The 27,577-nt window shown below is 38.9% G+C and overlaps 5 protein-coding genes across 6 annotated transcripts; all 5 read right to left on the bottom strand.

Annotated features, from left to right (window-relative positions):
• Window positions 1-451: 451 nt before the first annotated feature.
• Window positions 452-6,394, bottom strand: LOC116245992 (eukaryotic translation initiation factor 2 subunit gamma-like). Its single transcript, XM_031617656.2, has 9 exons — window positions 6,241-6,394; window positions 5,651-5,788; window positions 4,675-4,736; window positions 4,110-4,222; window positions 3,917-4,019; window positions 2,284-2,511; window positions 1,952-2,170; window positions 1,297-1,557; window positions 452-1,000 (listed from the first exon to the last, which is right to left on the bottom strand). The coding sequence occupies exons 2-9, from the start codon at window positions 5,754-5,756 to the stop codon at window positions 698-700; spliced, it is 1,395 nt and encodes a 464-aa protein (XP_031473516.1). The 5' UTR covers window positions 5,757-5,788; window positions 6,241-6,394; the 3' UTR covers window positions 452-697.
• A 1,862-nt stretch (window positions 6,395-8,256) lies between these two features.
• LOC116245859 (myosin-binding protein 7) lies at window positions 8,257-12,759 on the bottom strand. 2 transcript variants are annotated; one of them, XM_031617442.2, is made up of 5 exons: window positions 12,464-12,759; window positions 11,816-11,906; window positions 10,047-11,702; window positions 8,916-8,962; window positions 8,257-8,828 (listed from the first exon to the last, which is right to left on the bottom strand). In XM_031617442.2, exons 3-5 carry the CDS (start codon window positions 11,628-11,630, stop codon window positions 8,726-8,728), a joined length of 1,734 nt encoding a protein of 577 aa, XP_031473302.1. In that variant the 5' UTR covers window positions 11,631-11,702; window positions 11,816-11,906; window positions 12,464-12,759; the 3' UTR covers window positions 8,257-8,725. The 2 variants fall into 2 exon arrangements, with proteins under 2 accessions (XP_031473302.1, XP_031473303.1); XM_031617443.2 differs by having other exon boundaries at window positions 11,836-11,906.
• A 5,199-nt stretch (window positions 12,760-17,958) lies between these two features.
• On the bottom strand, window positions 17,959-21,626 carry LOC116246172 (myosin-binding protein 7-like). The gene is made up of 2 exons (XM_031617895.2): window positions 21,488-21,626; window positions 17,959-19,997 (listed from the first exon to the last, which is right to left on the bottom strand). The coding sequence occupies exon 2, from the start codon at window positions 19,910-19,912 to the stop codon at window positions 18,491-18,493; it is 1,422 nt and encodes a 473-aa protein (XP_031473755.1). The 5' UTR covers window positions 19,913-19,997; window positions 21,488-21,626; the 3' UTR covers window positions 17,959-18,490.
• A 547-nt stretch (window positions 21,627-22,173) lies between these two features.
• Window positions 22,174-23,125, bottom strand: LOC116246174 (probable carboxylesterase 15). The gene has a single exon (XM_031617896.2). It carries the CDS (start codon window positions 22,947-22,949, stop codon window positions 22,179-22,181), a length of 771 nt encoding a protein of 256 aa, XP_031473756.1. The 5' UTR covers window positions 22,950-23,125; the 3' UTR covers window positions 22,174-22,178.
• A 2,544-nt stretch (window positions 23,126-25,669) lies between these two features.
• On the bottom strand, window positions 25,670-26,794 carry LOC116266999 (probable carboxylesterase 15). Its single transcript, XM_031648547.2, has one exon. The coding sequence runs from the start codon at window positions 26,754-26,756 to the stop codon at window positions 25,761-25,763; it is 996 nt and encodes a 331-aa protein (XP_031504407.1). The 5' UTR covers window positions 26,757-26,794; the 3' UTR covers window positions 25,670-25,760.
• Between the last annotated feature and the right edge of the window lie 783 nt (window positions 26,795-27,577).

Genomic DNA, 27,577 nt, shown 5'->3' with positions numbered 1-27,577 from the left:
ATGAAATGACGACGAAAGCGCTTTGTTTCGTCAAGTGCTGCAGACGCCAGTGAACTTTGTTGGGCGGCCTAAATCTCTTCTGAGGGCGGTCATCATAACAACACTATGTCTGAGCCGAGCTTATTGGGTATTAAATATAACCGCTAGAAAAGAACTAAATCCTTTCCTTGGGACGACATGTGAGCAAAAACCCGAGACTTCCTATAATCAAAACCTTAGCATTTGAAAATGAAAAAAGAAAAACAAATACACACGCAGAAAATACCAAAAGCATGCACGACGAGTTAGAATTTCCTTCATTGAACCATCTCTCTTATGTGCACTGTAAGCTGTTAAATGGAACCCCCCCCAAAAAAAAAAAAAAAACAAACAAACAAACTGATAGAGCTTTCGCCAACTCGTCACCAGTTCAAAACTAGATTATACGAACCAAGAAACACGACAGAACATCTACAAAAATATTAGTACACCAGTCCTCAGATATTACTCAAAAATCAATATAATGGAATACACCAAATCTCAACTGGCACCGACAAAGTCAAAGCTTTCACGCAAACATGAAATGTAGTAATAAAAATTAAGCCCAGGTTTTCTTCTCCATCTCACAAAAATTGTTCCTAGCAGCTCTCTGCCAGCCCACATCTTTACTCTTTCTCTGCAAATAAACAAATGAAACTTTCCCGGTTTTCTTCAATCTTCAGAGGGGGCAGGGCGGGATGTCGAGCGTGAGTCCTGCCTGGATTTGACCCCATCCGATGAGTCGCCAGTGCTTCTCCACACGCCTACTCAGGGCCATCTTCTCTCCTTTGCTTGTGCAGACTGGTGCTGTAAGCTGTAGCTTGGCAAGATCATTCTTCACTGCAATTACACGAGCTCCAGTTGACATGGAGCCAATGTTGAGCATCAGCATCTCGCCCTTGGTCAGTTTTGCTACTTTTCCTTGCTTCTCGGAGCCCTTTGTCCTGACCCCTAGCAGACGCCGGAGAAGGAAGAAGTTTACCTGGAAAATGTTCAGGACCAATCAATCCAGTTGCCACTAAAACCACAGACAGTAATGACTTCAAGGACAGAACAGACATATGAGCAACCCAAAGTTTCAGTCTGCATAACTTAATCGCTAATGTCAAAGCAACAAACAATGAAAATAAATGAGCATTTTGAACTAGAATATTCATGAAAACGTAAGATATGTCCATGAAGAAACACTAACTAGGCTCCTCTACGCTTCTCAGTCTCTGACTTTCTATTGGAAACATCAGCAAAGGAGATTCAAATGCAACTGCAAGGTGCCCTTACCTCAAGCTCTACATAGACTTCAGGAAGCGAGCCAACCTCCCCAAGGACCTGACCAACCAACCTATCAGCACGAGTGAGAGTAGGGTCCATTGTTGTACCAACTCCAATAAGTCCACCTGGAACAGCAAATTGCAGCTCGTTCTGCTCAGCAAACAACGAAACTATTCTCGAGTATATAGGTGTACATCTCATATTGCCAGTTTCATCCTTTGCAACAATCCCCGGACGAACTTCAATATACTGGTTCACCTTCAAAACTCCCTGCAACATACACCAGAGGCGCATATTGTAAATGCCAAAATAAACATGATGCTGAAGAGATTAGAACTACCACGCCTAGAAGGCATTAAATGTACACAAATATCAGCAGAGAGCAAAATTTGACAATGGAGACCAGATTACCTAGATAACGGTGCATCCTAAAATTTGGATTTCAAGACTAAAGTAAATTATTAGGTTTGGCTAGGTAAACTTGGCACAACAACTCTCTCTGCGAGCTCCATACTCAATGGAAAATTTTACTTTGTTCAATTGATATACAGTCAAAATTGAAAAGAAAATGCAACTAAAAGACTTTTGAAATACTTGTCACAAACTCTCTTTAAAACAACTTCAAGACTAAGCCTGAGCTTTAAGTTCACGGAAGTAGACATACCCTCAGAATACTTCCACCAGCAACCCCTCCTTTTATTTCATCAACTTCTGATCCAGGTTTATTGACATCAAATGACCTGATAACAATCATATTTGGTGGTGCAACAAAATCCCTCTGAGGAATTGGAATTTTTTTCACAATGTACTCACAAACCACATCAATATTGTACTTCAACTGTGCAGATATAGGCACGACAGGTGCTCCATCAGCAACTGTTCCCTGCAAATAAAAGAATCACTGGTTTTTTTAGTATAACCCCGTTTCAAATAAGAAAGGACAAAAAAAAATGCTTTTGACTTGAAATGTGAAATAGCTGCCATTATACTACTGACCTGGATAAATTTCTGAATGGCTTCATACTGGTTCATAGAGACACTCTCTTGGACAAGATCAATTTTGTTTTGTAGAATGATAATGTGCTGGAGTCTCATAATTTCAATAGCAGCAAGATGCTCTGAAGTTTGAGGCTGAGGACAGCTTTCATTGCTTGCAATTAAAAGCAATGCTCCATCCATGATGGCTGCCCCATTAAGCATTGTAGCCATAAGAATATCATGACCCTGGAAATATGCCGATAAAATAAGTCTTAAAAGGGAGAGAAGTGAGCATAATAACATATTCTCCTGAAGAAGACATATCATTGAGGCGTCATTTTTCACAAAAATATATACATAAAGTTCATGCAAAATGACTACATACACACATATATATGTATGTATGTCTGTGTGTGTGTGTGTGTGTGTGTGTGTGTGTGTGTGTGTCTGCAAAGAATTAAAAAAGGAAAGGTCAAAATAGAAAAATGACAACTAGTGCTGGGATCTAATGGCTGTCCATCCATTGACAAACATTTTCTTCACTAAGGTACATACACCTAAATTACATCATACAGTCAGTTCTTGATCATCAAGATAGGTCATGACTACAAAAATATACGTTAAAATACTGACAGCCAGGTAGTCCAAATGATTCAAAGTAACAACCACAATTGTGTGCTGGTATCTTTACGGCGCCTGACAAGTGATCTCTATAAATGTATTTGTGAAGTGTGTAGCACCAGATATGATGTTTTGGATAGCATCATTATGTTAGAAATTGTAAGGCAAGCACAACCTGAATTTAGGTGATGATGAACATATACTCATCAATGCCCTCTCCATAAAAAATAAAAGAAAAAAAATGCCATGCCTAGACAGTAAACACTCATTGCACCTATTTTTGGCAACCTCTGAACTAATCATATATAAAGCCAACCTAGCTTACTAGATAAGACACAAGCAAAGTTGCAAACCAAATCAAAACAATTCATGCTCTCAAAATCAACAGATCCTTTGCAAGATGAAGATTACAAGTTTCAAACTAGTAGATATGTGCAGAAGAAAGTAGATAACAACCATGCAATAACTTTGTTGAGGGAAGAGGCATGAATAATCATTTCCAGTTTTCCACGCCAATAGGTTGACTAGAAGTAACTTCAATGCCACCACATTAACTAATTAAATTAGATTAACTTTATATTAGCACTGGACTCAATTTTTCATCAAATTGAAGATTTTCTAATCAATAAAGTCAGAAAATATGATATAAGTAACAAGTAGAAAATGATAGGTAATGAATTGGAGCTGAATTAGAAAAATGTTGCAAATCCCAGAATTAGAATTTCCAATTTGTTTCCCTTCTCCCAGTTTAGTAATCCTTCATGAAACTTAAACTTGACAAGCCTGGGCAAACAAAAATATTCTCCAGCTAATGACCCTTCCTAAACTCAGAACTTATCATAATAAAAACTAAAAAGTACACAAAGTAGATGCATTTCAATTTCATGTTTTATGCAGCAAAAATAAACACAAATAACTCCAGGAAAAAAAAAGCAAAAGAACAAAAGTACATAAACCTAGGCTTGATAACATGAGAATCAGAAAGAAGTTCAGTTTAAATAAATACAGGCGATCAGATAAATGGACCTACTGGACAGTCCACAAATGAAACATGCCTCAACAGCTTCATCCGACAATTCTCAAATCCAATAACATCACATAAAGGACTGTCTTCCTTCCCACTTCCATAAGCCCTGATATAAATCAAACCAAGAGTTATGACAAGCAAACATCAAAATGATGGAAAATCATAAAGCAATGTGAAGCGCTTTCCCATTACATACTTGTAGCACATTGGCCGAGGACAGCGCTCATCTTCACATTTGTATATCTTTGCATTAGCATATCCTAGCTTAATCGTGATATTACGCTCCAGTTCATTTTTAAAGCGAACAGTCTAGAGAAATGCAAATTCCAATATCAGCAGACAGACCACAAAACAACAACAACAGCAACATATAACAATTTCAGATATGATACTCTTTTAATCAGAGAAATAGACAAAATGACTTTTTCCAAATCCAAACTTCTATCAAGCAACAGATGAATTGTCCTTCTTTTAAGTCAAATTGAAGAACATTATTAATCACAATATGATTAAAGAAATTTCCATTTTTCTTTGGTGACTGATGTACCTCAGTAAGTACATATCATAGAGTTAAACAGGTCCATATAAAATGGACTCAGAGAACAACATGAAAGCCCCAAAATAAAGAAAATGAGTGCAGTAAATTCATCAAATAAAGTAAACACAAAAGTAACAACAAAAATATTAATTACTCAAGCATGAAAGTGTTGCTGAGGAAGGGGGACATGCAAAAACTTTAAAACCCTAGGGAATCACATCACCTGCACACCAGATATCGCTTTAACAACAGTTGATTTCCCATGTGCCACATGTCCAATTGTACCTGCAAAATTGGAATTAGTGATCACTCAGCTTGCATGACCACCTTTACTCATGTATCAACTATCAAGTGTAACACACGCTGGTCTGACTAGAAAAGTTTCAAACCATAAACTGAAATTTCAAACCAATGAAACTGAACTATGCTCAGGACAAGGAAAAGAACTTAAAGGTATTCAACATGCAAAAGTTTTTCGACAACTTCTTCTGTCTACATTGATTACTTCAAAATTTCAAATAGAACCAGGTAATCGTTTAACTTTTGAAGATGTACTTTTAAGTAAAACGATTTCTTTTGTTAATATATTAACATCTAGTACATTCAAAACCAAACAGATTCATATTACTTCAAGTAACCAGGTAAACGTTTAATTGTTGGAGATGCACTTCTAAGTGAAATGTAGATTTGAAATATTCCTCTAAGTCAAAATGGCTACAACACCTATAAATGCAGAAGATGTAATGAAAAAATTGAGGGACACACCGGAAAAGGAAGCAGTTAGAGAATGTTCAGAAAATTTGTTGGAAAAGGCTTCTCTAGCAACCATGAGGCAGACTATATGAGAAGCCAAATAGCATGGGACAAATCACAAGGATCAAACCAAGCTAAGCAGAGCCGTAACGATAGTCTGATCACCCATAAACAGCGAAGAAACAAGTTCCAACAAACAAGGTATTTCTTTTATCCCATCAGTGAAAGAACAACACATAAATGAACTCCAGAAAACCAGCTCAAATGAGAAATATATGACGAGGGGAAGAGAAGCATCACCAAGAGCAAAATCATAAGAACAGACATAATCAATAAGTTGAACAAACTGAACGTACAAAATCACATAATCCAATTCAATCAGTAGTTCTGTAATTCGATTATTCACGTTTATTTGAATTGCCACGGAGCACCAAACCGTTACTGACCTATGTTGATGGTAGCTTGACGGGAAATTACTTCCGGCGAGAGCGGATGCAATTTCGTGACATCAAGCTTACTCAGGTCCTGCTCCATTAACCCCTTCCTCGACATCTTGGCTTATTGCAGCAAAGAACTCTGTACTCCTATAACCAAAACAACGGAAAGACTTCAGCAAAACCTGAAGAAGAGAAACTCTCTATCTTAACGAAGCAAACACTAGTCACTGGGACAGAAACAAAGCAAAACAAGCTCCAGCAGATCCACGACACGTTAGAAACAATAAAAAACAGCAGAAACCAAGGAAGAAAGAAACCCCTAGAGATCGGGACAAGCACATTACAACATCTCCTCTTCATAGAAGAGATAATCAAATTCTAAGAACACCACCATACAAAATAAAACCCTAACATTTCAGCTTCGTTCTGCTTTCCGCATTCAAAACTTCAAAAAACCTAGACCCTTGAGGAACCAATAAACCCTACACATTTATACAAAGATAAATGAAAATCAAATCCATCAGCATTTGCCTAACGCGCAATCAAAACGGGAGCGAAAGCACACCCAAAACAAGAAAGAAAAAGAAGGGAGGCCATACTCTGATTCAGATAAAATGACAGGAGGGATTAGAATTCCACGGGGAAGACGACGCGGAAGGGCGAAGATGGACAGCCACACGGAGTATGTAAAGGAGAAGAAAAGGAGGGCAACTCCTCGCTGGGACAAGCACAAGACAGAGAAGAGGAGAGAAGCTGCACGCACGCAAGAGGAGGTTTTAGCATCGCCCTAAGAAGGAAAAATACGATTTTGTCCTTACATGTTTGACAAGGACGCACAGAGAAAAGAAGGAAAGGAGCCGGCGGCTGAGTGGCAAAGCTGGCAATATTGAGCGTAATGGGAGTCCACTGTCCTATCACAAGGGACGCGGACACGGTGAATGGAGCATTACTTATGCAAAAATTCCTTTTTCTAAAGAGACTTTTTTTTAAAATTGATAAAATATGTATTTATCAAAAATTTCCAGGTGATCTGAGGTTTTTGCCACATACCGAACATTATAAATCTTCTGTGGTGAAATTTGGAGTTTGTTTACTCAGTAGATATAGGGGTAGTCAAGTCACTTGAGCTCGACTCGTTAAAGCTTGGCTCGTGAATGAGTTTGAGTCGATTCATTTGCTTAACGAGCGGAGCTCGAGTTCATGAGTCGACTCGTTTAAATAATCAACTTGAGTTTGAGCTCAACATGTAATTGTCGAGTCGAGCTCGAGCCTTAATCGAGTTTGTTGAGCCATAATAAGTCAATATATTCAAACTAGTTTACTAGTTTGTCGAGCTATTCAAAAGAGTTTGTCGAGCTTTAATCAAGTTGAGCTCGAGCTCAACACATAATGATGAATATCAATTCTATTGAAACGAGTTTGTCGAGTCTTAATCGAGTCGAGCTCGAGCTCAACATATAACTGCCGAGTCGAGCTCGAGTTGCTTCCATCGAGCTATTCTCGAGCTTGAGCCGAGTCGAGCTCGAGGTTTTCTTAGTTAGCTCAGACTGAACTCGAACTCCAAACAAGGAATATTTCACGATTCTCACTTAATAGCAAGTGCATTTAGATCAGCCTTGAGTAAATCCAAAAAGTAGAAAAATCTCTGGTTCACTCTATCTTCAAAGTAACTTAAAATCTCCCACTCCGAGAGTTCAACGTAGTTGGTTGGTCTGTCAGACGGGTGAGAGTCTCCACCAAAGTAGTCTTGAAACCTGGGCCAAGGAAAGGAGGGCCTCAACCCTCAGGCATATTCTGGTCACCCGAACTCTACGATCTGTTATCAGGGATGGATCATTTTGAAATAACAGCTCCTTTTGATTGGTTGAAGCGACGCATTGCAGATTTTACTCATTCTTGCGACCATCATGAACAAATTAATAATTTGAAGACTACTGTTAGTGGGAAGAAAAAAAAGAACATTATTACTGCAGGTTGAAAATAGTGATGGTTGTTAACCTGATCACAATAGTGGTGTCGATTTTTCAAAAAATGAGAATCATTGTTTTCAGCGACAGCCAATTTCATGAGCTCAAATAAAAACCTTAAGGCACTTCACCGAAAAACTAAACCACTCGACAAGCTTCCCCCATTTACAACACAAACATGTTCCAAATGGCGATCTAAGTTAGCCACCTTACCAAGCATGATAACAAGCCCTAAAATACAAGCGCTGGACGGGAATTTCACTTTCCCAGTTAAGCATATTATGACAAAAGACATCAGAACTATCAAAATTTTCAGGGCATTCTACTGGAAATTCCATGCACCTTCTTGTGTTCCCAATTTGCACATGACCACAAGAAAAGAAACCCTTCCCCACCCTTCAACCACAAGGAGAAAATAGCAATTTTTTGTTGCAAATTAACAGAAGGGCGCCTTTTTTGCCTTCATGTTTTAGCACCACGGAAAGATTAGCTTGCCGGAATCTGCATCATGAGAATAAAATGTTGATAAGTAGTTCAGTAATTTGCAAGAGCGAAGAAAACCAGATGAAATGCTGCAATATCCTTTCTGCCTTCTTGAGGCTAGAAATGCAACGCACACCTCGATTGTGTGATATTATGCTAAACGGGTAAAACATACAAAAGAAACACTATATTCTTGGTTTACGGAGCATATCATGAGTAGAAACTGGAAATCCAGCTGCACTTTTAAGATACACAGAAATTACAACTAAAACTCAATGAATACAATTTCAGGTGAAGCTGTACAAAAGTGATCTACACATTCATTTTACAGAAACTGTTCACCCATAACGTCTGCCTCACAGAATCAGTTGAAAAAGCTCAAGGAAAGCTTAATGATTGTGAGAGTTCACAACTTGGACAGGTTTCTTGGTACTGCACCCGAAGACAAATTTACGAACAATATCAAATTTGTGCAACCTTGTTATAGATGAGCACCACAAGGCATTAACTCCATGGTGCTAAAGCAATAAAGCCCCATTGCAGATTACACATCAATCCTCAACCAACTGTATATGCTTTGGATCTATAAAAGTTCTCCAACCAAATGCACCATCGTTATTTCAAATCTCCTGTTTCATGCTTTTGCTCTGGTGATGCCTCTCCAACGTCTGAATTGTGAAGATCTATCCAAAAGCAATATAAGGCCCACATTGTTCCCGGTTGGACCAAATGGGTATCTGAAAAGGGAAGGAAACAAGATGATTACCTCGTAATTGTACATATGTGGTTACAAAGAGTAAATAAATGAGCGAACCATTACTTACTTTATTCTTTGTGGTCTCTTTCTGCAGAAGATAAAAGACACAATCCACTGAAAATCAGATGCACGGTAAACTAGAGTAAGTTTCTTATGAAACGTCACTTGTATGCAAGTCGTTAAAAGTTAAAACCAAAATAAAAGCATAAATCATGCTCTAGAAGCAACAAAAGAAAAAAAGAAAAGTTAGAAATGCTTCAGGAATCCAACATAAACCAGAAGATGAAAGGATGTTTGACTGGTGATGCATACAGTCCATTTAGGTACAATCACATTTGACCAGATAATATGTTCTTGTAAATAATTACAGATAAAGAAGCTGTCATATTGTATATAAGAGTCCCCTACTTAACCATGTTCATGCAGTCACTTCCCTCAGCTGTTCATTACTCAACACAGGGTCAGATCAGAGTTAATATCTGGTTGGAATAAAATTGACTAGCAAGTACATGATAAACTCCTTTAGACCAACAACCAAAACAACAACAGGAACCTAATTGGAGCTGGGGTGTTTTAAATGAGAGATTCTGTTTCAGGCGACCCTTTACTGTTTCAATCATTCACTCAAGAGCATATGCTAGAGACAGGACCAGATAGCCGATCCATTTCCCCAAATTAGGTTTGTAAATGCTGTAGCCAATAACAGCTCTCTGCATTTTATGTCATATCAAGACAAAAGCATCACATTTGAGAGGGTATGCTTATATAGGAATTCTTAAAAATTCTATTTCTTTTACCTAGGTGAAAATTCTCATTTCTTCTTGGGTGTGACACATTGGCAGCCTCTCTCTATCTCCCTTTTTCACAGTTCCACACTCAATGAAGAAAAGATAAGCATAACTGGGAATGTGATGCGCAGGTAACTCTATAACCTAAGAAAACCAAATAGCAAAAAACCAGAAAAAGAAAACTAATCAAGAAGGTGAAGGGGAAAAAAAGATCAAACGTATAGCTCCTCAATAGGCAAATCAAAGGGCTGACAGCTACTGGAAGGAAAAAAAGGAAGACAAGAAAAAAAGACATTCATATGAAAATTTTGATTTTGACACATGACAGCAAGGCAGAAACTAATAATCTGTATAGCTTCTTCAGCAAACCAATTAAAGAAAATAGTACATACTAAAACCATAGATTTTACCTTCAACACTGACATAAATGAAATCCTTTCAATCAAGGATGGCTTTTTGACCATCTTTTTTTCTGGTGTGAGCTCTTTACACAGCTGTTGAGCTATCTCTCTTAGCAATATCAATTGAGCCTTATCTGTTTGCATTGACATTATTGACTGCCGCATTGATTCCCTGTCTGCCTCAAGTGCTTGAAGCCTCAAATACAGCTTCTTAACATCCCCATCCACCATATCGGTCCTCTTCAAAGAACCTCTAGGTGAAGCAACATACTCATCAAGCTTTCCGATCTGAGGTTTGCAATCAAGAGCACCATCATCAGGTCGCAGAGTCCGAAAATTTCCATCAGCCATGCAATAACTAGCATTCTCAACCCTGTTTCTGTATGGAACTGGTTCCCCCATCCAGCCACCTTTTTCATCTGATGTTTGCTTAGAGCCACGTGCACCATGAACCGAGTCAATTGTATATATTCTGTCACTAGGATCATCAGCAAGTTCAGAAGCATTGCTCCAATTCCTTGAATAGAAGTAATCCTCATTGGCACAAAAGTCCTCCAGCCTTTTCGAGCTTTCTCTTGGACCTGACATCAACACGTTTTCCACAATACATTCTTGGTGTGCTTCCTTCACCAAAACAGAATAAGTGCTGGCACTATCTGTAGATAAATTTCTAGCATGTCTTGATCTTCTAGGAGAAGGAGTGGCTACCCCTTTGTCACGGAGATTCTCTCCATAGTTGAATTTACCATCCAAATGCTCTAGACGATAAATCCTGTCCTCCAAATTCTGAAGTTGCTCCCGGTTACGAGGAGTTTCACCTGAAGCATACTTCTCAAGGTCTAATGAATCATCATATTCAGAAAATTCTTGAATCCCATTCAAGCTGCATCTTAATGGTGGGTACTCAAAAAGATTAGGTTTCTGCCCCCGACCTAAAGGAGTACCCTCTGAATACACAGATCTATTTGATTCTTCTGTTTCCTGCCAATCTGCATTTTCCCACTTCTCCCCAATACTCCTATTTCGATTATATCGACTCGTGGAAGAACCTTCATTCAACTTAGCATCTTCAAAGTCAAACTGGTCAAAGCCGAGACTCATTAGCCTATGCTTGTAAGCCTGTATCTCACAATTGAGTGATTGTATGAGCTGGTCTTTCTTATACAAAGTGTCCTCCATTGACAGCAGCTCCTGCTGATCATGAGCCATTTTCTCCTCCGTAAACCGCTTAAACTGCCGAGCTTCCATCTGAACCTCAGCCTTTTCTCTCTGCAACCGTAAAATCATTGACATGGCCTCATTTGCAGCAGAAGCTGATGCATTCCTTTCTTCATCTAGCTCACTGCAAAGATCCTGAATTTGTTTCTGCTGACTATTTACTGTCTCTCTCAAAGCCATGCATTCATTTTCTATCTCAATTCGAGCAACTGAAAAATAGTCCAGGTCATCCACCAAATCTCCTCTATGGCCCAGCAGTTCCTCAATCTGTTCAACCTTCCTCTTCACAGAACGATGCCATTTGCTGCTACCCGTCAGGCTACAACTATTAGTACAACATTTATTCGAGAAGCCCAAAGGAGATTGAAGATCCATGACCTGGAACGGACGTTTCTGCTCCTATCTCTTAATCATCAGGTGTCCGTCGCTGTATTAAGTCGCAGTTCCCTGAAACCATAAAGCAAAAAGGCAATCACCACCATCTTCAGTAGTTACCTTCTGGGAATGAATTCAAACTTATTCAAATTCATCTGAACGACAATAAGACGAGGGGGAAAAACCATATGAAAGAACCACGAACAAGCCTGCTGTATTTTCTTTACGTAGTTTTTTCCCATCCATGATGTATCCGATCCACATTCAAAAGTTTGCCTGATCAATAGACAGAGAAATTCCACTCAGTTATTACCACAAGCCTTTCCACAATTATTTTCATGAGCAGGAAATTTAAATTACCACCACCAAAACGGAATTAATTCTTGTATCAAAGAAAAATAAAACAGAAAATGAATAAATAGATATCCCATCTGCTTCAATTGTAAATGGAAGTAAGCTTCAAATGATTATTTCGCTCTCCTATTTCACGTAACAATGACTTAACAAAAGATCCTCTGAAATCTACTACGAAATTAAACGGACTACAATACAAGCACAAATTTGTCAATCGTTTTCAGGCAACTCAAGCTCAGAATATACAAATCGAACACCAAAGGATACGCGTATGAAAATCACAGCAATACCTCAAAGCCTCGTTGGATTCCAGAAAAAAATGTAAAATGCACGTCAGAAAACGAGGCCTGGCCTCGTCTCAAAACTTCACGCGCGACATTCACAAATTCTATCTCAGACGAAACAGAAATACGCGAAGCTTCATATAATCCCCTCATGTTCAGAACAGTAACGATCCAAAACCATCGACAAAGGCGTACCTGATCTGACAGCGGAGAGAACGGCGGAGTTCTCCGTCTCTTCGCGGCGTTCCCGCCAAAACCGACGGGAAACTGCCGCGGAACGGGCGTTCAGGCCTCCTCCTTGTCTGGACGTGAGAAATGGAAATCTGGAAGGGAATCAGAGCATCATGCCCCGTTCTGATTTCCGGCAAAAACTCCGGCGAGAATCGGGTCGGGAAACGTCTGTCAACACCTTCCGTGGACCCCGGAGGAAAACGTTACGCCGGAAACCCTAAGGAGGGAAATCAAATCTTTTTGAGGCAAAACCAAGAGACGACGGATGCGAATTTCGCTGGTCAAATCTTCGTTTTTTATATATTTCATTTTCATTTTTCTGATTAACCCCTCACGTTTTGCAACATTTAGCGTAAGGTGCCCAATTTTTTTCAAATGATATGAAACCCCGGAAACTGAGTTCAATTCTAATCGACTTCTCGCACCTTCAAAACCAAAGTTTTGAAAGCCCGTGTTTGCTGCATTACGAAGACATTCTCTCTCTCATCCCAACCTCAACGAGGCGGTCAAGATGTTGAGTCTTTAGGGGACTTCTTGTCCCCAAATTTTGTTATATATTTCTTATTTTATCGGCTCAATGAAGCGGTGAAGATGTTGAGTCTCTCTCTAGCGCTTGAATCTTGAGTTTCAGGTATCGGGCCGGCTTAGCCGACTTTTATCGGGTCATCTCGATGCCCAAGCCTACTTGCACACTCTGGCGAGACTCCCTTTGTCGAGTTTTTTTTTTTTAAAATAAAGTGAATATATGAGACTTCATGTTTGATTTTTCTTCTCACATAAAACTGAATAACATGTAGCATAAACATTTGTGTACAGGTTTAGTAAAGTTAATGAGTTGATGCACGGACTCATGGCCATGTGATTTTAATATACTTTAATAGGCACTTAATTGTAAAAGTATTTTACAATTATCAAAAATTGGAGTACCAAGTCAAACACGCGCTCTACGTCCACAAATTCGAGTCAAGAGAGGGGGCTCGATATATATATATATATATATATATATTTTGACACGCTCATGTGTGAGGCCGGATGTCGTGGTTGCAAAAAATAAAAATGTCTAGTTTTGCAAAAAGAAAAAAAGGAAGGGGGTTTCAACAAATTCTCTAAACCTAAGGGGACAAAGAGATATTACTTTGCAAAACAAAATTCTATCGTTCAAAACTATTATTATACAAAAGTTCGGACTTTAGATTTTTCTATTTGAGTACTATCATTAACGTATTATCCCAATTTAGGCTTACATTTTTTATGTGTACTAGGAGGAAACCTTACTTTTGCTAAAATTATGCTTCCCCACATTATCTTCTCAATAATATTTTGCTTAAAGGGCTATCATCCCCTTTTCTCTGTAAACACACACGCCAATGAGGCTGTGTGTTATAAAAAAATGGAAATTCATAACAAATAACCTCTTTTTTAACACTCGGTTTGATTTTTCTAAATTAGAACCCTCTCCCTAAGCAAAATAAACGAATATAATTGTATTTTAGTTTAAAAAATCATCACTATCATGTTAATGGCGGATCTTTTTTTAAAACATTTATTAGAAAAACAGGAATCACATAAGAAAAATGGAAATGGCAGCCGTTACTGAAGATCTTGATGACCAAAAGATAATAAAAGTTACTTTCAATAAAGTTCTTCTTGTTGATGACCGGAACTCTTGCCGGCACATCTTATTTAGCACTGCCCCTGTGGGTCCCATCTCAACGTGCGTGTGGCCCTTTCTTAAAGAAAATTTCGTTTGGATTTTCTATATTAAGCATAATTCCTATATAGTATTACTATTTATTGTTTTCAACACTCACACTGCTAACCTACTCCCAAAAATGTGACATTTTATATTCTCGATGTACTAACTTTCCTCAAGTCGAAAGTATATTTCCATTTTGCAAAAAAATTGCCCATAAACGATTGAATTGTTCCGATTCAGACTTATAATAGTGAGTGAGAGGATTGAGAAAAGAGCTTCGTTTAAATGTATGCATATTATATATAATTTTTAGCTTGTTTCTTGGCTCAATTTTACCTTTATTTTTACTTTTATTACTATAATAAAGAAAGAAAGAGACAAAGATAAAAAAAAAAATATTTTGAATTTGCATAAAAAAATATGTGGTTGGGGTGCATGTTGATATAAGATGTAGGTTTACTTTCGTGTCTATAATATGATACAAAAGCATAGCGCCCATTAGAATTGAATTGGCAATACATCTTTCTCATACCACCAGCTCGACCAGTTTCAATATGGGTGCAAGAGCACAATGCCCACGGGAATTAAAATAGCTACACATCTCTACTTCGCCACCTGTCTAACCAGTTATGCTATATCTAGATTTTGACGAACATTTATCTGTTTGCCTTTTAGAATAAACTCTGCCGGAACTCAAAGCAGTGTCAACCAATTTGAAGAGCCACTGCCAGAGTTTTTAGTTATTTTTAAAATATTTTTATTTAACTCTTTTTCATGTTATTTTTAGAAAATAAGTACTAACAATTCAAGTAACAAGGTGGATCAAGCATCCATTATGCAATTTGAAAAATTTTGGGAATGGTGAGTTAACTATGTCCACATGCTGGCTAGTTAAAGAGTGGGACCTTACGATCAATAAAAATAGTATACTGATTGATGATACATGAGAATCCTATGTTAAGTACTTCTGATAAGAAAGGACAGGAAGAAATATACTGGATGAATGACAGGACTGAAGCAAACATTCTCCAGTTGTTTCGAGTTGAAGTTAGTGGACGTTTCCTGATTTTTTGGTGTCCTTTTAGGGCACTGGTGTAAGAAAAGACTGATTGATTATTTTGTTTTTTTGCCAATGAACATTAGTAGACCCATGAGGCCAACTTTTGTTCAAACCCATAATTTAGACTTAAACTGGCTAAACACTAGGTCACTAGGTTAGAGAGTTGAGTTGGTGACTTGGTTGAGTTCAGTCATAAATTTTCGTAGTACATTTTTTTTCTGTAAATAAATAAAGAAGGTAAGTTTGTGAGAAATTTACGTTTGATTTTTTCATCAATTAAAACTAGATAATATGTAGTATGAGTTTTTGTGTATATTCAATAAAGTTGATAACATGTTGCAAATAAAAAAAATAACAAACTTTAGTATTCGACAACACATGTCTAAAGAAACATATAATTATTAGTTGATGATTTTTCATCAACTAAAACTAGATAATATGTAATATGAGTTTTTGTGTATATTCAATAAAGTTTATGACATTTTACAAATAAAAAAATAACAAACTTTAGGATTCAACAACACACATTGCAAAAGAAATATATAATTAGTTGATGATCCCATCTGACTTTATCAGACTTGATTAGTGACCCAATAAATGGATGATTCTAACCGACTTAGATGACTCATGACTTAGATGGGCAAGTTCACCAACTATGCTTTTGTTCTAGAAATTTTAGAAAGTGAAGGTGTAAAGCGTTTGGAATTCTCTTTGGAAAACTTTTACCTTGTTTAATGGTTAGGGTATGTTGGTGTACGGGCAGGAGATAATTTCGTCTGTTTAGTAGACTTTGATTGTGAGCTATTAAACATGCTTTTGGGAAGGGAAGGAAGAAGACTTCATGTAGATCTTTTAGATAATAAAAAGGTGATCCCTTATAGCATGTTTGGCAACAATAACAAGTTTAAGTTGTTACTATTTTCTGAATCAATTTGGATAGATTCACGGACCATGCAAACACAGTACTCTATGAATCTACCTTAATTTTTGGAACAGATTCATGAAACAGTAACAACTTGTTATTGTTACGAAAACAACCAATTAAGAACGAAATCCTATGTTTTCTTGAAATCGAGAAAATTTGTATGAGAAATAAAAGAGGTTTGGACACTTGTCTACATAACTGTTCTCGATGAGTCATATATTCATATTCTTGTAAGGCGTTTGGTAAGAAATGCATTGTTTGTTGAAGTATGTCCTTCTAAAACACATGATTTAAGAACTATGTTATGTTCTAAGAGCACTATAAATATAAATGTTGTCTTTAAATCCGACTATCAATTCATCATACATATAATTGTACTAGGCTGATAATGTTTGCTTTGCTTGACTTGGACTGCCTTTTAAGTTCTCTTGAAAAAGAACAATTAGGAGCTAGTCCATATAGTGGCAACTGGTTTTCCAATTTTCCGTGTCATCTGGGCATGACTTCGTCTGCCTGTAGCTGCCATTATTGCAGTATTTCCGGGTGACCAAGAGGGTTATTCCACTGCTTGGGCGAGAGCCGAAGCCTGGGTTCACAAATTCTGATCCATTCAGGAAAATTTCATTATGCCTCTCAAAATTCACAGCTTCCACTAGACAGATTGCCTTTTGATGAAAGTTTCCTAAGAATATTAGATAATATATTAGCGTAGTCTCTATTTTGTGATTCAACTGCTAGAAAGTTTCTTCCTGTTTAGAGTATGATTTAATAATTAGAAATTTTTTAAAAGAAGAAACTTAGTCCTGAACTTCAAGAAAACTTCTTCCTGTTTAGAGTATGATTTAATAATTAGAAATTTTTTAAAAGAAGAAACTTAGTCCTGAACTTCAAGAAAACTTTACAAGTTCTTCCCAACTTTAACCTGGCCAATTATCAACTTGGTTATGGAGGAATCTAATTATTATCCTATTAGCTTTTGTATGGACCCAAGCTATGTCACATAAGTACGAGTACCGGTGCTGGTATTGGTATGAGGACAACATTTTCACCAATCTTGGTATGGCGTTACGGCGACAATTATATATTTTGAATTCCAAAAAGTAAAATTGACATCATCACATCATTAAGACAATGTTCCTTTCATAGTTCCTACATATAATCTCATTAAAAAAACATAAATCGACTAAGACAATATTTTTTTTTTGTGGTTTGGATCGGTTCTGACTCGAAATAGATCCAAACATACCCTGTCGTACCTCCCGTTTTGCCGTACCGGTACGCCAGTATGGGTACGTGGGCCTTCCCCACTTACCTCTGTGACTTAGACCCAACGCTTCCTGCTTACACACCCTCATATGGAGCCACTCTGTTACAGACATATCTTTCAGAAGATACAGTGCACTGAAGTGGCCTGCCATAAGGAAGGACGATAATATGTATCAAATGTCGTTAATGTATAACGTTTCTTCTAATAATTTTTACAATGTCAGAATTATTTATACAAAATCACCTTCAAGGGATTCACTCACATTAAGGATCTAATTATTTATGTAGCTCTTAATATGATTCTAATGTCCACTTTCACATATTGATAGAGAGAATCGTAAGAACAATCAAACTTTTTTGGCTTCTTGGTTAGCTGTTGGATTGCCCCCTAATTTAGATTTGGGAAAGCAGGAAATTAAAAGGATTTTTCTATACCTTGCATCAGGCTTGAATGATATTACATCAATACATTTTGTGATTTTACCTCGATCAAAGGAGATATACAAGAGAAGAAAATACATAAATGGAAACGAAATACGGCAAAATATACTGACTGTAACAAATTGGTAGATCGTGATCTCTTTCTTCCTCGAACTCCTCACAACTCTTTAATGAAGTCCCTATCAATACAGGAGAATCGATCTATTATTTACCAATGCTTCCAATGTCCTTAACAGAGATGATCAATTCTTTTCCGAAGAATATAAAGAGTCAGTTCATACAAGAAAAGCTAGTTTATATTTGTTGAACTGAATCAGTATGAATTGATTTATTTTGCACATCTTAATCAGAAATCAATAGCCAAACTACAAATTTGTCTGTCTTCACCAGACGGATATAGATACTGCTGTTATCTACAAGTTGGAAGACTGAGGCCAAGAGTTCTTAATACTGTCACAAGAAGCGCATATCATGTCAAAGATGAAAATGACAGGCCCAGCAAATGAGAGGGTCACAAAAATAAAGCTATATGCCTGTCTGAATTGATGCCACTAACAGAGTGTCTTCGAAAAAGTTGGGCAACAAGAAGTATCTGGCTAGCTATCAGATGCAATCGTCTGCCTGCATGGACATGATTATTTCCCTCATCGATTCCATGTCTGCCTCGAGGGACTGAAGACTTGAGTATAGCTTCTTAGCAATATCTCTGCCTCCCATGTTGGTCCGTTTTAACGAATCTCTTGGTATACCAGACTTCTTATCAGGTTTCCCATGCTGAACTTTACAATCAAAAGGGCCATCGTCCTGTCGAAGATTGAAAAAGTTCGCATCAGTTGTATAATAAGTAGGACTCTCAACCTTGCTGTCGTATGGAGATTGTTCCGCCTCCGAACCTTCATTTTCATCTGATTTCTTCCTGGAATCACCCGCACCATGTGTGGAGTCAACAGCATCTATTACGTCACTAGCATCATCAGCAGCATCGTCAGCAGAATTGCCCCAATTTGTAGAACAGCAATAATCTTCAAGAGTAGAAAACTCTTTCAGCCTTTTTGGGTTCTCACTTGGGCCAGATGTGAACATGTTTTCTGCAACATATTCTTCGTTTTCTGTGTTTTCTGCAACACATTCTTGGTTTCCTTCCTTCACTACAACAGAGCAGGCGCTAGTGCTATCTGCAGACAAATGCCTAGAATGTTTCGAACCTTTTGGTGTGTTTAATCCTTTACTGTCTGCAAAATTCTCAACTTGACCTCTGTCACGATGAGGTACGCCCGAAACATAGTTCACGAAGTCCAATGGATCGTCATCATCTGAAAAATCTTCAGTCCCGCTCAAGCTGCATTTCAATGGTGGGTATGCAAAGGAGTTGAACTTCAGCCCACGGACTGGAGTATCCTCTGAATACACGGACCTATTTGATTCTTCTGGTTCATGAAAATCTGCGTTTTCCTGCTTCTCCCGATCTCTCCTATTTCCGTTTTGCCCGCTTGTGAAAGAACCTTCCTTAGCATCCCCGAAATCGAACTGATCCGAATCATAGCTCATCAATCTGTTCCTGTAAGCTTGTATCTCAGAATTTAGCGACTCTATGAGCTGATTTTTCTTATGTAACAAATCTTCCAAACACAGCAGCTCCTGCTCATCATGGGCCATTTTCTCTTCCGCAAACCGCTTAAACTGCACAGCTTCCATCTGGACCTCAGCCTTTTCATTCTGCAGGCGCAAGATCAGAGACATGGCCTCATTTGCAGCAGTAGAAGATGCATTTCTTTCTTCGTCCAACTCCATGCAAAGCTCCTGAATTTGTTGCTGCTGGCTGTTAACCGTCTCTCTCAAAACCATGCACTCATTCTCAATTTCAATCCTAGCAACTGAAAAGCAGTCCGAATCATCAACCGCATCCACTCTGTGACCGGCGAGTTCCTCATCCTGTTCAGCCTTCCTCTTCATGGAGCGGCTCCATTTACCGCTGCCATTTGGGCTAGAACTACAGCATTCATTGGAGTCGGAAGGAGATTCCATATTGTTCCTTAGAACAGATTGTGTATATGATGCTTTTATATCCCCAACCTCAAAATTTCCACCCTCTCCATTCAGCTATAATGGCCTGAAACCAGGAAAGAAAATGCATACATAACCTTGATCAGCGGTTAGGCTCTAGATCACTTTCAAATATCAAACTTGTTCTGTTACCAATAAAAGCAGATAAAAAGTACAAGGGCAAGTTAATGAGAAGAGGCATCTATAAATGAGCGATTAGATAAGCGTGCAAGGAATTTCAGAGAAAACAGTAGTTTCTCATGCACCCATTTTATTTTTCTATATGTTTATGAAAGGTATAGAAGTAAGAAAATCATGCAATGTCATCGGAATTGGAGCATCTCCGCCCAATACGCATCATACTTGCCTGGCAGATATAAATCTTGTTAATTTGGACTAACCCATTAGACCCGACTGAGGACTCTACCTATGGCCAGTTAGTCATTCAACCTTGAATTATTTATTTTGTCTGTAAAAAACAATGGTGAAATCGTGCCATTTAAAGCTACCTATATTCGAACTAAATATTCTGATTTTAATCAATTTGGTGGCAAATTGGTCGATGGTCGCTTCAAGAGTGCCTACTTGTTAGTCATTAGATAATTTTAAAACATTTTAAGAATTCTCCTGTTAATTTTTTATTATTCATTTTTAAAATTAATCTCCTTAATAGTGTTTTCCCAATTTATAACCAATTCAGCTTCAGCTGCATAGGTGATTTGGCTGATTTGCCCAATCAGCAGTTTCATCTTTTCGATTCATATTTTCAGTAGCTGCAAATCAAAGAACGACAGGCTTTTGAATATTAAGCATTTTTTATATTTTATTTAATACCATACTAAAATATTTGCTAATTTTAAAATGAAAAATGAGGAATAGTCTCATATGAGCCAATGGACCAACACATATATATTGCTCCAACCATTTCCCTCTCCAAAAAATAAGGTCGACCAAAAAAAAAATCTGGGAAAACGGCAATCAAATGTAATGAACATTCTTTTATGCTTAATTCATTTTTTCAACTCTTGCGTTCTAGCACCAGATTTTGCGTCCCATTAAGTTGTTCATATCGGTTATCGACTTTTGTACCATTGACGAAGGGCCAGATGATCAGTTTCTCATTTTGACAATCTGTTTTTAGGGATAAACTGAAAATTTTGTACAATTTTGGTAAGGATTGAGGCTACAATTTCTTGTTTCAGCATTATTTGAACAAAAACATTCAGATTTGCTCTCTCCGACTCAGGAATTTGGATTGATTGAAACAGATTTCACAGGTTGCATTGAGCGGAAAAGAATAAGGAAGTAAGAAACTAGTTCGGAAATTTCCATTAAATCTTTCCTCAACTTTAGCTGTACATTGTTACGTAAGCCATAATCTCCTTAAATTTCGGAAAACAAATCGCATAAAAGACGAGGCTTGATTCTGATTTTCAGAAACATCAAAGCTTGAGGTTTTCAGATCCAATCTTGGAAGAAGCAGAAACGCAGAAATCCCATGGAATTGCCAAACGAGTTAGGCCGTAACAGTTCAGACCACGGAACGCACATGCGTACCTGTTCCAGAAAACCGGGGAGAACGGACGGAGCACTGGTCTCTTCGCGCGGTTCCCGCCAAACTTAAAAGAAAACGTCAAATCGCGTCTGCTCGTCCTCCTCCCTGCCTAGATAGCGATGAGCGAGTGAGAAGTCCGGCCTCCGTTTTTGATTTCCGGCGAGAGCTCCGGCGATAAGTGGGTGTGGGGAAAATCTACGGCAAAGCCTTCCAAGGACCTGAGCGAAAAACGTTCCGCCGGAAACCCCGTAGCGGCACATCCGTGCCTTTTGAGGAACAACCGGCAACAGAATCACCCGAATTTCGCTCCTCCAACTTTCTGATTTACGTTTTTCTTTTATTCGTACTTCCTCCTCCAGTTTTAAGAATTTCCAGAAGGCATCATCTGTTCTTTGCAAAATGACAAAAATCCTCAGGCGCCAGACACTTTGCTAATTTGCTAGTCATTTTTATGATTATTTTCATAGATGTTATTGTTTTGGATTATAAAAGGTAAAAAAACTATTAAAAAGTGTATCATACTGCAGTCTATGACCTTAAGCTTGAAAAATGAATTTGTTAAGGGGTAGGTTAACAACACAAAAAGTGTACAGTATTTTACTTAAATCTCCAAAATTGAAAAGACCTTGAGATGCTTTTTTGGCAGTTCTACGTGACATAAAACGTATTTTAGACATGAAAACTGGATCCATATCAAGAAGTCTCATTCACGAAGTGCTGGACCCGATCCAAGAGCGCGCGGGCGGCCATCGAGTTAGGCTCGACGGTGGAGAACCCACGCTGCTCTCCCTCAAACTCAGCGAGCTCCACGCGCTTGCCCATCCTTTCTAGCCCCCGAGCGTAGTCCACCTCTAGAATCGGGCCGAGCTCCACCGGACCAAGGTCCGCGCTCCGCCGCCCGAACGGGTTCGCCACCGGATGGTCCCGCGTCTCGCCTCGTGGCAGCGCAACCCTCCAGTACCGATCGTTGACCTCCAGGTTAAGGAAAGCCGTCGCCGGGCACTCCCTCTCCGACGCTGTTCCCTCCTCGCCCGTGAAGAACGGCATCAAGACGACGAACGCTCGCACGGTCACCGGAGAGAGGCCCTTTCCGGCCAGCCCGACCGCCAGGTGGTGGGTGATGTTTGCCCCTGCGGAGTCTCCCGAGCCGGAGATCCGCAATCGAGCCGACGAGACGGGGGTGCCAGTCGACCGCGGCGAAGGTGTCGTAGATCGCCGCCGGGAGCGGGTACTCCAGAGCAAGGCGATAGTCCACGGCGGCGACGATCGTCGGGAGGGTGGATGCAAATCGGAGGCAGAAATTGGGCCACGTGAAGGACCCGATGCAGAATCTGCCGCCGTGGAAGTGGAGGACGAGGGGAAGCAGGCTGTCCGCCGGGGTCCCGCGAGGCTTGTAGAGGCGGAGTTGAAGGGAGTGGGTCGGGTTGAAGGCGAGGTTCTCCTAGCTGAGCGAGCCATCGTCATCCACGGTCACGGGGAAACTCCGCTCCGCGGATCGCACGATTGAGCCATCGCTGAAGACTCGGAGGACGCCTCGGCAGTCTTTCACTATCTGAGGCGCCGTGTCGTGTATATATATATATATATATATATATGCAAACCTCCTGCTGCTGTAAGCCCATTATTTAAGGATGAATGTAGGTGAATCAGCATAAGCTGGTTATACTATTTTTTCATAGTTATTTTAATAATGACAAAAAAGTATAATGATTAATACAAATAGAATATGGATAAAAAAACTGCAAAAAAATGTTTTGAGATTGAATACAGGCAAAACTTGCAAAAAAATGTTTTTGGTTTTTTTTGTTTCGCTCATAGTTTTATCTCATACATCTTTTGTTATCCATTCCACATTATCTTATACTCGAGTCATTATCTTGCATCACTTCTTGTACATATATAAGATAGATAATGACAAACGATACAGGTGGACATTAAAGTCAATATGCATATTGATACTAGGGTCTATATCTGGCTGCGTTCGTTATATACACAAAACAGCATAGAAAGCTTAGACTCATATTAAGCGGTCTATTTCATAAAGTGACTTGTGTTTAAATCATAAGTGGCATCACAGTGTACTCCTTCTCTAAATCATACTTGTTTTTACATCATGGGTGGCGTGTAAATGCACACAAACTATATTGACTCATACTCACTCTCAACAAAACAATATAAAACAAGATGACCTGTTCCACATGATTCACGTCCTCACCTATTAAGTCTGTCCTCCCTACTAAGTCTGCATCGAAACAAGAAGCATGTCATGCACGTAAATCCGAATTTCTACACATGGATGTGAGACGTCATATATGTTAGTCGGATCCAAATTCAGTTTATCAAAAAATATGGTCCGAGTATTTGTCTGAATAAGAATTCATTACATTGAGTTTGGAAAAGGTTTGGTACTTCTTGAATCCGAACTATGATATGGGTCGATCCCTAGTTTGAGCAGTCCTGTTCACCCTTTCCCCATCCTTATGCTTTGAGGTGACGGCCACACTACACTTCAACTTGTATATCAGTGTGCTTGATTTTATATCTCAAACTAGGACTGAATGTCTATCAACTCACCATACTGACAAGTTGAGTTGAAGTTGGATAAGTGAGTGTTTATGACGACAGACAAATAGATGTCAGATCACTTGCCATCCTTTTACTTTTTGGTAGGGTTGTACACGAGCCAAATCGAGCTCGAGCTTGGCTTGACTCATGTTTAGTAAGCTCGAGCTCGACACGAGCTTCACAAATCCAACTTGAACTTGACTCGAGAGACTGTGTTCGAGCTCGACTCGTCGGAAGTGTGCAACGTGTAGATGATCCCTATGCCAGGGCTCCTCTCAAAGATTGATGGATCTGTCGTATGGATTCATCACTCTTTCTCCCTTCAACTTCTCATCTACCTTCCCTCTTCTATTCCACCAAACAAGAAGCTACCCATCTACATCTGTATTCATGGTGGTGGTTATTGTTTTGGATCTCAGACCTGGATCATGTACCACAATGTATTATCTACTATTTTCATATTGTCTGTCTTACATTTGCTTTATATGTAATATGTGTCCGGAGTGTTGAGATGGGGATGTTCTTGTTGCTCTTTCATGTACTAAAGAACATTTTTAGCAGAAAAAAATTCTTTCAATATTTCTTGGACACAGAACTCTTCGTCTCATTCCACATGAGATCTTCATGACAATCCCTTGGCCAGTTGGAACAATCTGGCGGCTTCACAAACAAATCCTTAATAATATCATTTTGCCCCGTCTAGCCTATGATTCTTTGTTGAATCACATCAATATTGCTCCAAATTCGTGTAAATCTAAATATGATTCAATTGAAAAAGGAATAATCAATTATTGCTCCAAATAACATTGGAAACACATGTTTTGCTTTAACAAAAAACAAAAACAACCATGTTTTTTTCTTGGGGACTTTAATTAGTGATTAATATATCTACCATGTTGTCATCTATGCTTACAGTACAAAAAAAAAAAGTGGTTTCACCGATGCGTGGAAAACCGGCTGTCGGTGAATAAAATCTTTATTTGATTACTGATCATTGGACACACTGAACCTCTACATTCATCGTTATCTATGTTGTATATGCATATCGTATATGTGAAAAAATATATAGAATACAAAATGGAAAGAAGACTAGGTGAAGATAAAAAAATAAGGAAGATCAGCGGATGATATATATATATATATATAACTAGGTTAAACACAATGGTTTGTGGACGCGACCACCTCGAGAAAGTCAACACCATTAATTAATATCATGGTGCCGTTGTAAAAATCAAGTTGCGTATTTCCTACATGAAAAGGCAATATAATTTATGCTTTACATGTCATGGCGTATTCGTGTGGCAACCATATTGAAGGGTTTGCTATCAAATTTTAGATGATTCTGGCTTCATGAATTAAATCAAATCTTAAATTGGAACAATAGTTGATGTGATTCAACAACGAATCACGGGCTAGACGGGCAAAATGATACTATTATGCATTTCTTGGTGAAGCCGACATACTATTCCAACTAGCCTAAGCCAAGGGATGGACAAGAAGATCTATATGTCGAATGAGATGAAGAATTCAGTATCCAAGATCAGCCTGGCAGAGAAGAATGAATCTTTTTGCCAAAAATGTTCTTTAATATATAAAAGACCAACAAGAACATTCCCATCTAATTAACACATATTACATATACAGAAAACGTAAGACAAGAAGTTGATATGGAAATGGAAGACGCGATCGATTTCAGACTGCTAAGTTCGATCAAAGCAGAGACCTTGTCTTGCCAGCCTCACCGCCGGTGGCAACAATGAAGCTCATAATTCGAGCCATGAGTTCAGTGTTTGCCCGAGAGTCAGAGCGGAACAAGGTAAATGAATGTTTTTCACTTTCAAATAGCACCATCTCCACGTCTCTTCCCATACCTTTAAGTGCCTGCACATAAGCCAAGTGTCGATCTCGGAAGGCGTCGCGGCCAGCCACGACTACTAGCATTGGTGGGATACCGATCAAGGCCAAGTCCATGCTGTCCGGACCCCATGGATTTGATAGTGGATGGTCCCTTGTTGATCCTCTTGGTAGCGCAAGTCGGAACAAGCAGTCGAAGTTTTCCATGTTAGTGAGAGATCTAAGAGGACTTAACAGCTCCGAATAGGTTCTCCTTACGCCACCAAAAGCTGGGGTAATCAAAATGTAACCTCTAATACACAGCGGCGAAATGTTTAGGGTCGCAAGTCCGACGGATAAATGGTGGCAGGCATTTCCGCCAGCCGAGTCCCCACTCAAGTAAACACGTTGGGGATCGGCCGAATCGATGAGACAAGAGGCTGAATCTTTAAAGAGAAACTGAGATTGTACCCACTTGACGGCTGTAAAGGCATCATCAATGGCTGCCGGAAGTGGGTTTTCAGGTGCTAGACGGTAATCAGGGGCAACAACAACCACTTGAAGCTTGGAGGCAAGATGGTGGCAATAGTTGTGGAACATGGTCCAGGTTCGAGATCCATAACAGTAACCACCACCATGAATGTAGATGTAGATGGATAGCTTCTTGTTTGGTGGAATGGAAGAAGGCCTGTAGATGCGAAGTTGAAGGGAGAAAGAATGATCAAAAGTGTAGTCTTTCCATATGACAGAGCCAAGATCATCTTTGAGAGGAGCCTTCGCGTAGGGATCATCTGCACGTTTCACACTTCCGTCGCTAAAGACTCGAACTAGGCCTCCATAGTTTTCTACTTCGAATGGAGCTTCCTTTACCATCTCTCCCTCCTTGCTCACTCTTTGATCTCCCTCTCTCTTTCTTTGGTCCTTAGTTACTTCTCGGAGCTGGTTATATACACTCGTTGGTGCACATGCCAAAACTATTAATAGAATAGAAAAAGAAACCTTTCGTATTGATAAAAAGGAAAATTTAAAAAAAAAAGATTAAAAAAACATCTCTTTTTAAATAGCTTCACATCCCACCCCTTTTTTAGCCTACAAGCGTGCACGCAACTCATTCTCGTTGCTTCCACTTGATGGAGGAGATAGATTTTATCAGAAGATTTAGTTGCTTAGATAATCAAATTTTCATGTACATCTATGCACACGATCAAATAAATTTGTACAATAAATTTATGTACAAGGTAGACTCCTCGTGGTTAATTAGTGATCGATCGCTTATAATGAAATTGACATTTCAACCAATTAATCGTGTTGCAAATTATGGGGCTTAAAATATAGTTCTTTTCACGTGCACATATAAATTAAGTGACTTTAATGTCCTCGTAATGGTCACTATTTATATTTTAGTATTTCTGACAAATAGGGGCAGAGCTAGGATTTTTTTTTTTAAGGGTAAGTCAACAAAACAACCTCTACATCTTGGTATGACCAAACTGAATTTGAATCCAAACAATACATGGCACAACTAAAGATTTTTAATTTTTTCAATATTTTTTTTTTTTTCAATTGGGTGGGGTGCGGCCATGGCCAAGGTGGCCCTCCCCCTCCCTCCGCCCCTGCTGACAAATCATTGTGCCCCCGTACATTTGTTTTCTACAATTACTGATTGCTTGGTTCATTTGTTTTTACCCATCAAT

Source organism: Nymphaea colorata, chromosome 1 (genome assembly GCF_008831285.2).
Source record: "Nymphaea colorata isolate Beijing-Zhang1983 chromosome 1, ASM883128v2, whole genome shotgun sequence".
Classification (NCBI taxonomy): Eukaryota; Viridiplantae; Streptophyta; class Magnoliopsida; order Nymphaeales; family Nymphaeaceae; genus Nymphaea; species Nymphaea colorata.
Note: the sequence above shows the minus strand (reverse complement) of the source record. Positions and strands in the feature narration are given on the sequence as shown.